Genomic DNA, 12,641 nt, shown 5'->3' on the forward strand with positions numbered 1-12,641 from the left:
TCGGCAGGGAGCCTAGCAGCCTCGCATCACTTTTGTTTTCAGGGATTGGAGCACAAGGTTCATGATGACAAAAGAATCTAGCAGAGGGGTTTTTTAAAATAAAATGTTAAAAGTATTTAGCATGAGATATTCAGTGTGTTACAAAATCTATAAAAACATTTAATGTTAACAAAACAGTTTATTTTCTTTTTTTTAATTTTTTAAAAATTAATTTATTTTAATTAGAGGCTAATTACTTTACAATATTGTATTGGTTTTGCTATACATCAACATGAATCCTCCACGGGTGTACACATGTTCCCAATCCTGAACCCCCCTCCCAACAAAACAGTTTAATAATACTATTTGTCTTCTCTCATTTAATAACTTCTGCTCTTAGTTTAAAATAGTCATTGAGCTTTTGTGACAATTTGAGTAAAATTGACCAGAAGTATTTCTGCCACAATTTGAAGCTCTTACTCCTTTGAGTGAAAGTTTCCAGAGGATTAGACTCTCTGTACTTTGATTTCTGGAACTAAAACTGGCAGTGAACTTTGATTTTATTTGAAGAGGCAGACCAAAAGCCTGCTTTTCTTTTATGCTTTCCATTAATTCATTCTGGAATTACTTCTTGACTCAATGTGGGTCTATCTTTTTTTTTTTTTTTAAATCTCTAAGCATTGGGTGTCTGGGCTAGTGATTGCTGTTGAAGGTGCTGAGCTGTCTGGGCTTTCCCTTGAAAGAGGATTCCTTCCTCATTTTCAGGGAATGTAACTCAAAAGCTAAAGCATTATAGACAAATAGCCTTTCCATTGTTTCATGTATGTGTTTGATGGCTCTAGCGTTGTTGATATAGTGAGAAAAACTCACCTTATATTGATACATAAAGCTAGGAGGAGGAGTAGCAAGGCAGAGAAGGTGGCTGAAATTTCTATCTGAAATTAAGCATCCTGTGCTCCTAACTACGAGTTCTATTTTGGGATACTGGGAAGGAAGGGCTGCAGTGGGCTGTGGCGTATTGTGTTCATGCAAGGAAAGACCTGCCCCCCCACCCTGCCGCTCCGCTTCAGTGGGGCTGCTTCCATCTGCTCTTCCTGGATCTCAGACTGAAGTTCTACGAGGCAGTAGAATTAGCTCTCCAGTTATCTTTTCCTCTCTTAGAGACCTGTTTTATCCTGTTTTCTGGATTACCTTCTGTAGATCACTTGCAGAAGTGAAGTGAAAGTTGGTCAGTCGTGTCCAACTCGTTGTGACTCCATGAACTGTATCCATGGAATTCTCCAGGCCGGAATACTGAAATAGATACTCGTTCCCTCCTCCAGGGTATCTTCCCAACCCAGGTCTCCTGCATTGCAGGTGAATTCTTTACCATCTGAGCCACCAGAAAAGCCCCGTAAAGCAGAGGCTAGGTCCAATTCTGTATTTTGTAAAGTAGCTTGTTTATTTGTTTTTAGGAATTGTTAAATAATAATGATTGTATTTTCCCTGGGCCCTCTGGGAGTTGACATCTGTGATCTGCTATTCAAATCTCCTGTTTGGCTTTAAAATGATAAAGAGAAGCCATGTCTTTCCAGGGTTTTTGGTGAACACTTCTAATTGTAAAACTGTATGACAATCATTTCCATATAGATTACATAATGCTGTGCAAATGAAGCAGAAAGATAAGCAGAATATCAGCCAGTTGGAGAAAAAGCTAAAAGCTGAGCAGGAAGCCCGAAGTTTTGTAGAAAAGCAGTTAATGGAGGAGAAAAAAAGGAAGAAGTTAGAAGAAGCTACTGCTGCCCGGGCTGTCGCATTTGCTGCTGCATCAAGGTAGGTCCATGCCACCTGTATGGCTTTCCTTGGACTGAGAATGGGAATTTGATGCCTTGGGCAGGTCTGGAAATAGACAATCATGCACGGATGGATTGCTGTTAAGTACTGTTATGTTAACTGGTTTAAACTCCGTCTGTGCAGGCTCAAGCTCTCGTGACCACTTCATCCCTCATGACCTCTGTAAAGCAGGATGAGGGAATTACTGTGCCTTCCACACCTGGAAGGCAAAATGCTGCTCAAAAAGGGGTTCCAGTCACTTTCTGTAAGACTGATATTACTACATACTTTGAGAGAGCCGATCTGGACTTTTGTTCCCTTGCAGAACTGTCATTACTAAGTTGTGTGTTTCTGGAGTTTTTATCTTAAAATGCAAGAAAGATAAAATCTCATTTCCCCAGACACTGTGTCCTGACTGCTCATGCCTTTTTGGACATCAGCAAACTGTCAAATAACCTTAAAAAAGATGGAGAAAGACTTAAGAGCCTCTTTTTCTCCCTCTCTGTCTCTCTTTAGCTTCTACTTCACTTTTTCACTTTTTCTTCATTTTTTCGACTGGTGAAGTTCTTCTGCATGGTGAGGGTCAGTTATGGGTTTACAGATGCAGCATGAGGGTAAATTATTATTTATTTCATTTAAATTTCTATCCCCAAATTTGTGTCTATGTGATATAGTTCTACTTTTTTCTCTTTTGTATTTGGCACGTTTCTAGCCTTCTTTTCAGTTCTGGCATTTGTAGAATACTTGGTAAACCATCATTTCATCTTTTAGAAGTATCAGTGGGATGGAGAAGTCTTTCTCCTGTGTGATCCTGCCTTACCCCAGCAGACTCTGGACTGCAGCTGGCTGAGCTGACTTGGCCCATCAGGATCTTTACAAATTCATAAGACCCTTTACTGACTTGCCTAGGATGTGATGAGTTTTGTTTGTCCATCATTTAAAGATTTGTAAACATTTCTGAGCACTTGCATTGCAGGAGATTTTCCTGAACAGTTGTCTGGTGTGGCTTGTGCTCTCCTTAATTCATCTAACAGATACTGTTTTTTAAAAAAATCCCTGAGGTGGATATGCCATTTTCTTAACGATATTGTTCAGTGGCTCTTACGCCTGAGAATCAGTATGTTGGTTTCAGTCTCTACCCTTAATCTCTTCTGCTTTCTCTGCTTTAACCCTTGGATGGTTCTTGTTTGCCATCATTCATGTAGTAAAGTGAAAGTAGCTCAGTCGAGTCTGACTCTTTGCAACCCCGTGGACTATACAGTCCATGGGATTCTCCAGGCCAGAACACTGAAGTGGGTAGCCTTTCCCTTTTCCAGGGGATCTTCCCAACCCAGGGGTCGAACCCAGGTCTCCAGCATTGCAGGCGGATTCTTTACCAGTTGAGCCAATAGGGAAGCCCTCATTCATGTAGAGGCTGTTTTTATTCTTAAATAAATCTCAAACCTTGAAGAGTCTCTCTGGACCTTCCTTTTTGTGGGCAAAGGATACCTACTCCACCGGGCCTAAATGGCTCATCAGCTTTGAACTTGCTATTATCATCATCTTTTTAAGTTTTTCCTTATTATAACCCTGAGAAGCAACTCTAATGCTGCTTCCTTCTCTATTTACTTCAGGCTTGTCAAAATATCATGCCTAAAGAAAGGTGATGTTTGCAATGCGTATAGCCCGTCAAAAGTGAAAATGTTCCTAGCTCACTGCCCTCTGCTGGAGACAGAAGACATCTGGTTCTGTCTTGCTCAGCTTGTGTGCAGTGTTCCAGGTCATGTTGCCTGATGGGAAGCTTGGTGGATTGGCAAAGTGGAAAAACCTCAGTTCTCAGCCAGTTCTATGACCGACAAGTTGGCAACCTTGGGACTATGTTCGCTTTTTCAGGATTATATTTTATCTAAATAGCTTCAGTTTTCTTCTCTGGAAAACGGAATAATAAACCCAACTCCAGTACAGGAGGCAGTATGGGTAAAAGTACTAGCTTGGCATCTGGCTCATCTAAGACTCCCAGTTAGTAATCATTTTAGATCACTTTTGAAATTATAAAAGTACAGAGAGAATGAGCAGACTGAGCCAAAAGCTGAAATCTGATTCTGTGAGTACAAGAAAAATATTGGTCCTGAAATATGATTAAACCTGTACTTGTTTGAATTCTTTTTCCTTTCTCTTCTTTTTAAAGGGGAGAGTGCACCGAAACCTTACGGAATCGGATCAGAGAATTAGAAGCAGAGGGCAAGAAGCTCACAATGGACATGAAGGTTAAAGAAGACCAGATCAGAGAATTAGAGCTGAAAGTTCAGGTAAGGGAGGACAGCCAACTTCATTGCACTTGAATTCCTCTTCTCTGTTAGATTTGTGCTCTGTGCTGCCATGAGGAGATAGCCCCTACTAATACAAGCCAAACCCCATCGCGTTTGAAAATCTCCATATGACCAAAAGAAGCTCTCATCTTGTCGAGCTCATTCAAGCTATATTTAATTTAACTGGATTCTAAGACAAGCCAGAAATATTGATCCCTGACATGTTTTATACCAGAATTTGGTTCACCAGAGATTCATTTCACTTTTTCAGGTTACAGGCCAAATTAGTGTGCTATGGAACTGATATACCTCTTCTTAGCCCTAACTCTGTATCGATTGCCAGGGAATTGACCATTCTGGGTGGCTCTGAGCCTCACAGATGGCCACTCGAGGCATGGAGTGGAGGAAAACTGCATGTGCATGGAGTAGGAAACTGCCGGTTCTTTGGACAGTGCCAGTTTGGGGATTGTGTATACCTTGACAAAGTATTTGATGTTGGGTCTTGAAAGGGACATTTAAAACTAATGTCTTAAGTTGTAAAGTTACAGTAATTTGAGTTATAGGGGACTCATAAAAAACCAGTGGCAGATAGAATAGATGACCCAGAATCAAAGCCTAAAGTGCAGGGAAGGTGGATCAGAAATGGATGAAACAGCAAGGGTTAATCAGTGAGGGCTGTGGGACAGCTGGACAACGGGAAAAAGAAAATCGACACTCATCTGATAGCACAGAAAAAGAAATGCCAGTTCAGTTCAGCTCAGTCGCTCAGTCGTGTCCAACTCTTTGCGACCCCATGAATCACAGCACGCCAGGCCTCCCTGTCCATCACCAACTCCCGGAGTTCACTCAGACTCACGTCCATCGAGTCAGTGATGCCATCCAGCCATCTCATCCTCTGTCGTCCCCTTCTCCTCCTGCCCCCAATCCCTCCAGCATCAGAGTCTTTTCCAATGAGTCAACTCTTTGCATGAGGTGGCCGAAGTACTGGAGTTTCAGCTTTAACATCATTCCTTCCAAAGAACACCCAAGGCTGATATCCTTTAGAATGGACTGGATGGATCTCCTTGCAGTCCAAGGGACTCTCAAGAGTCTTCTCCAGCACCACAGTTCAAAAGCATCAATTCTTCTGTGCTCAGCTTTCTTCACAGTCCAACTCTCACATCCGTACATGACCATTGGAAAAACCATAGCCTTGACTAGACGGACCTTTGTTGGCAAAGTAATGTCTCTGCTTTTCAGTATGCTATCTAGGTTGGTCATAACTTTTCTTCCAAGGAGTAAGTATCTTTTAATTTCATGGCTGCAGTCACCATCTGCAGCACTCATCTCATACGCTAGTAAAGTAATGCTCAAAATTCTCCAAGCCAGGCTTCAGCAATATGTGAACCGTGAACTTCCTGATGTTCAAGCTGGTTTTAGAAAAGGCAGAGGAACCAGACAGAGATCAAATTGCCAACATCCGCTGGATCATGGAAAAAGCAAGACAGTTCCAGAAAAACATCTATTTCTGCTTTATTGACTATGCCAAAGCCTTTGACTGTGTGGATCACAATCAACTGTGGAAAATTCTGAAAGAGATGGTAATACCAGACCACCTGACCTGCCTCTTGAGAAACCTATATGCAGGTCAGGAAGCAACAGTTAGAACTGGACATGGAACAACAGACTGGTTCCAAATAGGGAAAGGAGTACGTCAAGGCTATATATTGTCACCCTGCTTATTTAACTTATATGCAGAGTAGAAACGCTGGGCTGGAAGAAGCACAAGCTGGAATCAAGATTGCCGGGAGAAATATCAATAACCTCAGATATGCAGATGACACCACCCTTATGGCAGAAAGTGAAGAGGAACTAAAAAGCCTCTTGATGAAAGTGAAAGTGGAGAGTGAAAAAGTTGGCTTAAAGCTCAACATTCAGAAAATGAAGATCATGGCATCTGGTCCCATTACTTCATGGGAAATATATGGGAAACAGTGGAAATGCCAGAGAAAGAGTCAGAATTCCACAGGAAAAGAAACTCATTTTGTTTTAAATCGCTAAGTGGAAAAATAAAAGGAAAAAAATCACCTGGGACAGATACAGATATTGCAACAAATGTTATAAATAAGGGATTAATATTCTCAATATGTAAATAGCTCATAAATATTGCTAATAAAAGCTCAAATATACAGAAGATAGGCAAAGGATATGAATAAATAATTCACAAAAAATACAAATGACTGATAACAGTGTAAGAATATGTCCTTATCACCAAAGACAGATTAAAATTGAGTATCATTTATTGTCTGTGAAATTAGCAAACAATTTTTAAACAGTGATAACAGCCTGGGTAAGGGTGCAATGAAATAGGCCTTATATGTTGCTGGTGGAAGAATAATATTCTGGAAAGACCATGTATTTTCTAAAAATATTTTTCTCAGATTCCAGCCTAAGGTAAATATTTTAAAATTTCACCAGTGATTCATACACAAAGATGTACATCACAGTGGTATATATTAATAAATGCAAAAAAATTGAAAATAATCTTAATAGTGGAAATTTAATAAATTATGGTACATATACATTTAGGTCCATACCATTTCTGTCCTTTATTGTTCCCATCTTTGCATGAAATGTTCCCTTGGTATCTCTAATTTTCTTGAAGAGATCTCTAGTCTTTGCCATTCTATTATTTTCCTCTATTTCTTTGCATTGGTCACTGAGGAAGTCTTTCTTATCTCTCCTTGCTGTTCTTTGAAACTCTGCATTCAGATGAGTATATCTTTCCTTTTCTCCTTTGCCTTTCACTTTGCTTCATTTCTCAGCTATGTGTAAGACCTCCTCAGACAACCATTTTGCCTTTTTGCATTTATTTTTCTTGGGGATGGTCTTGATCACTGCCTCCTATACAATGTCACGAACCTCCATCCATAATTCTTAAGGTACTCTGTCTATCAAATGTAATCCCTTGAATCTGTTTGTCACTTCCACTGTATAGTCGTTCAGTCCGAATATTGCAATAAGGAGTTCATGATCTGAGCCACAGTCAGCTCCTGGTTTTGTTTTTGCTGACTGTAGAGCTTCTCCATCTTTGCCTGCAAAGAATATAATCAATCTGATTTTGGTATTGGCCATCTGGTGATGTCCATGTGCAGAGTCGTCTCTTGTGTTGTTGAAAGAGGATGTTTGCTATGACCAGTGATTTCTCTTAGTAAAACTCTGTTAGTCTTTGCCCTGCTTAATTTTATACTCCAAGGCCAAACTTGCCTGTTACTCCAGGTATTTTGTAACTTGCTACTTTTGTATTCCAGTCCCCTGTGATGAAAAGGACATCATTTTTTGATGTTAGTTTTAGAAGGTCTTGTAGGTCTTCATAGAACCATTCAACTTCAGCTTCTTCAGCATTAGTGGTTGGGGCATAGACTTGGATTACTGTGATATTGAATGGTTTGCCTTAGAAATGAACAGAGATCATTCTGTCATTTTTGAGATTGCACCTAAATACTGCATTTCAGACTCTTTTGTTGACTATGAGGGCTACTCCATTTCTTCTAACGGGTTCTTGCCCAGAGTAGTAGATATAATGGTCATCTGAGTTAAATTCGCCCATTCCGGTCCATTTTAGTTCACTGATTCCTAAAAATGTCATTGTTCACTCTTGCCTCCTCTTTCACTACTTCCAATTTACCTTGATTCATAGACGTAACATTCCAGGTTCCCATGCAATATTGTTCTTTACAGCATCTGACTTTACTTCTATCACCAGTCACATCCACAACTGGACATTGTTTTTGCTTTGGCTCTGTCTCTTCATTCTTTTTGGAATTATTTCTCCACTCTTCTCCAGTAGCATGTTGGACACCTACGTACCTGGGGAGTTCATCTTTCAGTGTCGTATCTTTTTGCCTTCTCATACTGTTCATGGGGTTCTCAAGGCAAGAATATTGAAGTGGTTTGCCATTCCCTTCTCCAGTGGACCACGTTTGGTCAGAACTTTCCACCATGACCTGTTCATCTTGGGTGGCCCTACATGACATGGCTCATAGTTTCATTGAGTTAGACAAGGCTGTGGTCCATGTGGTCAGTTTGGTTAGTTTTCTGTGATTGTGGTTTCCATTCTGTCTGCCCTTTGATGGATAAGGATTATAGAGGCTTATGGAAGCTTCCTGACAGGAGAGACTGACTGGTTGGGGGTTGGTGGGAAGGGGGGAAGCTGGGTCTTGTTCTGAAGAGTGGGACCATGGTCAGTAAATCTTTAATCCGATTTTTCTGTCGATGGGCGGGGCTGTGTTCCCTCCCTGTTGTTTGGCCTGAGGCCAAACTATGGTAAGGGTAATGGTGGCTTCCTTCAAAAGGACGTGTGCAGGCACTGTTGTATTCAGTGCCCTGACCCTGCAGCAGGCCACTGTCGACCCACACCTCGCCAGAGACTCCTGGACACTCACAGGCAAGTCTCAGTTGTTTGTGGATCACAACAAACTGTGGAAAATTCTTAAAGAGATGGGAATACCAGATCTCCTTACCTGTCTCCTGAGAAATCTGTATGCAGGTCAAGAAGCAACAGTTAGAACCGGACATTGAACAACGGACTGGTTCCAAATTGGGAAAGGAGTACGCCAAGGCTGTATATTGTCACATCTTGCGAAATGCTGGGCTGGGTAAAGCATAAGCTGGAATCAGGATTGCTTGGAGAAATATCAATAACCTCAGATATGCAGATGACACAACCCTTATGGCAGAAAGCATAGAGGAACTGAAGAGCCTTTTGATTGAAAGAGGAGAATGAAAAAGCTGCCTTAAAACTCAACATTCAAAAAACGAAGATCGTGGCATCTGGTCCCATCACTTCATGGCAAATAGATGGGAAAACAATGGAAACAGTGACAGACTTTATTTTCTTGGGCTCCAAAATCACTGCATGTGGTGACTACAGCCATCCTTGGAAGAAAAGCTATGACCAACCTAGACAGCATATTCAAAAGCAGAGGACCTTTGCCAACAAAGGTCCATCTAGTCAGAGCTATGGTTTTTCCAGTAATCATGTATGGATATGAGAGTTGGACCATAAAGAAAGCTGAGAGCCAAAGAATTGATGCTTGTGAACTGTGGTGTTGGAGAATACTCGTGAGAGTCCCTTGGACTACAAGGAGATCCAACCAATCCATCCTAAAGGAAATCAGTCCTGAATATTCATTGGAAGGACTGATGCTGAAGCTGAAGCTCCAATACTTTGGCCACCTGATACGAAGAACTAACTCACTGGAAAAGACCATGATGCTGGGAAACATTGAAGGCAGGAGAAGAAGGGGATGACAGAGTATGAGATGGTTGGATGGTATCACTGTCTCGATGAGTTTGAGCAAGCTCCGGGAGTTGGTGATGGACAGGGAAGCCTGGTATGCTGCAGTCCATGGGGTTGCAAAGAGTTGGACATGACTGAGCAGCTGAACTGAACTGATACATTTAGGAATATTGTATATTCAATAAAAATTGTATTTTTGAAGAAGTGTAGATTATATAAGTTTTTAGAAAATTGTACATTTAGTGTGATTTCAATTATGCTAAAAGATACATAGGCTTAAAAAAGACTAGAAGAAGATATATCAAATTTTTTGCAGCATTGGGATTTTGGGTGATTTTTATTTTCTTTGGACTTTTAAGTATTTTTTAATTCACTATGTTTTCAGTTTCTTTTAAAATGAAAATATCAAAATATCAGTGTATATGTGTGTGTGTGTGCGTGCGTCTGATGTTTTAAGTGGGTTTGTTTTGGAATATGCCCTATCAAAATAATTTAAGATTTTTACAGTTTTTAGTTTTAAGTTGAGAGTAGAGTTTTGGCTAATTTAACTAGAGCATTATAGCACCATTTGCAACTGGCAACAGGGTCTTTGTGGTTCTGAGTAAGGATTTTAAGAAAGTGTTTTATTTGGAGACGGAGTCCACTGTTACCTCGAAATAACCCAACGCAGTCACTGTCTGTATGTGCAAATCACTGTATATAAATACATTTTGCACTCCCTCTAAAGGGTAAGGTCTAAACCTGTGAAGCAGCAGAGTTCTATGTTCTAGGGGCCAGGTCAGTAATGGTGGGATTTTATTTGTGATTTCAAATTTGTAGGCATCAATGCCAAAACTGTGTTGTAACATTGCTGCTTTGATGATGTTGATAGGAGCTTCGGAAGTATAAGGAAAATGAGAAGGATACTGAGGTGTTAATGTCAGCCCTCTCGGCCATGCAAGATAAAACGCAGCACCTGGAGAACAGCCTGAGTGCAGAGACAAGAATCAAGCTGGACCTGTTTTCCGCACTGGGGGACGCAAAGCGGCAGCTCGAGATTGCCCAAGGTAGGCGAGCAGCGGGCCCAGGTCAGGGATGCCCGGGGGCACAGAGAGCAGCTTCCTTAGAGCTCTAACCAAAGGCATTTGCACTCACCCTTCAAGTGGTCTGATAAGTGCCCATCATGAACGTGGGAATCATCACATTAATTCATTTTGCAGACGAATTTTGAGATGAGAACATGTCCAGCAGGGCACACAGGGAAAAGTATGTGTTTCTGTGCTCAAGGAGCTCAGAGTGTTACAGAAGTATGTAGAGAACTGCAGAGTCACCAGAAGGTGCCAGTGGAACAGGGTGTGTGGGTTCCCTGGGAACGTCGGCAGATGCTCAGCCGGTCTGGAGAGTTAGAGAGGGCCATTTCTCAGGGGAGCTGATGTCTGACCTGGGTCTTGAGTGATGAGAAGGGGTTAGCCCCAGTGAAGAAGCGGTGTAGTGAGCAGGAGGGGAAGAGAGGCGTCTAAACAGAAGAAACAGCTTGAGCGAGGTGGCTGCTGGCTCTGTTTGACTGGAGCAAAGGTTGCAGATGAGGGCATGGAAGGAGGAGGAGGGTCTGGAGGGCAGGCTGATCCTCAGCAGAAGTTACTGAGACTCGCTGTGTACCACACACTGTGAGCATCCCCTAGGGGACCGAGAGTGATGGGCAGACATGTAACATGGAAGGGTGCGGTGAAGGAAAGAAAGCAGTGGCAAGGGAGCCTGTGCTGGGGTGGAGGGGCGCTGCCAGTTTGACGTGGAGGACATGGAAGAGCCTTTGAGTAGGTAGCGTTTGAGCAGGGACTGGGAGAAGAGAGAGAGGGAGTAGGTGAGTGTCTAGAGGGAACTTGCGTCATGGCCAGTGGGGCTGCAGCCTGAGTGATGGGGAGAGTTTTTAGGATCAAAAGTAGCAGGAGCCACATTCTGCCAAGCTTCGCTGCCTATGGAAAGAACTTTATTCTGAATGCCATGGGAAGCTTTGGAAGGCTTCGGAATAGAGACCTGACATGTCCTAATGAAAAGAAATTTAGATTTTGTTCAAGAAGTTGGTAAGCCACAAATAGATGACTGAAGAAAAATTTTTTCAAGCAGTTGACTTAGTAGAAGGAAAAGAATATCTCAACAGGTACTTGCAGAGCATTCACACTAGGTCTATGCAAACCATTTTACTAGAAGGTGAAAAGGAGACAAGATAAACAAGACATACTCTAGTTGAGGTTCCACTCAGGTAGTGGCACTCAGACTTTTTGGTCTTAGGGACCTCTTTACACTCTTGACACATTATTGACCAGGGGATTTTTGCAGGAACTAATGCCTGTGGTGTTAATATGTCTCTGGTCAATAGAGTGTTAAAACTGAGTGTCCCAGGGAGGTGTATTTCAAGTGTGTTTCTACATTCAGTATGTTGTGCTTTCATTTGCCATGTTGCTTCTGGAAGACTTTCACTTAGTTTCATGAGGGAATGCACGTGAAGAAGGCAGATAATGTCTTAGTACTAGGGCTAGGGTAGGGTGGATGCTGTGAGAAATGCCGCACCAGGGAAAGCCACACCTAAGGCCTGCCACCACACGGTAGAGGCAGGCGCCTTGAAAGGCCGGAGGAGAGGTCAAGGCAGCTTCCTACGGGAGGGGCCGTTGAATGGACTTTGAAGGGTGAATTCTTTTTTTTTTCATACGTCAAATTTTTTATCTTGTGTTGGGGTATAGCCAGTTAATACCAGTAGTCATATATGGATGTGAGAGTTGGACTATAAAGAAAGCTGAGCACTGAAGAATTGATGCTTTTGAATTGTGGTGTTGGAGAAGACTCTTGAGAGTCCCTTGGACTGCAAGGAGATCAAATCAGTCCATTCTAAAGGAGACCAATCCTGGGTGTTCATTGGAAGGACTGATGTTGAAGCTGAAACTGCAATATTTTGGCCACCTGATGCGAAGAGCTGACTCATTTGAAGAGACCCTGATACTGGGAAAGATGGGGGCAGGAGGAGAAGGGGACAACAGAAGATGAGATGGTTGGATGGCATCACCAACACAGTGGACATGGATTTGAGTGGACTCCAGGAGTTGGCGATGGACAGGGAGGCCTGGCGTGCTGTGGTTCATGGGGTCGCAGAGAGAGCGACTGAACTGAACTAAATGTGGTGGTTTCAGGTGAACAGCGCAGGGACGCAGCCATACAGACACATGTATCCATTCTCCCCCAAACCCTTCTCCCATCCGGGCTGCCACATAAAATTGAGTAGAGCTCCATGTGCTATACAGTAGGTCCTC

General features: G+C 42.2%; 1 protein-coding gene across 1 annotated transcript in view; it reads left to right on the forward strand.

Moving 5' to 3' along the window:
• The window catches only part of TMEM57 (transmembrane protein 57), a 68,765-nt gene that overhangs the window by 52,848 nt on the left and 3,276 nt on the right, over positions 1-12,641 (forward strand). The window contains exons 11-13 of the mRNA XM_010830247.1: positions 1,609-1,791; positions 3,959-4,079; positions 10,232-10,406. Coding sequence (XP_010828549.1) covers positions 1,609-1,791; positions 3,959-4,079; positions 10,232-10,406 — 479 coding nt within the window. The remainder of the gene's footprint in view (positions 1-1,608; positions 1,792-3,958; positions 4,080-10,231; positions 10,407-12,641) is intronic.

Source organism: Bison bison, unplaced genomic scaffold (genome assembly GCF_000754665.1).
Source record: "Bison bison bison isolate TAMUID 2011002044 unplaced genomic scaffold, Bison_UMD1.0 scf7180017864516, whole genome shotgun sequence".
NCBI lineage: Eukaryota > Metazoa > Chordata > Mammalia > Artiodactyla > Bovidae > Bison > Bison bison.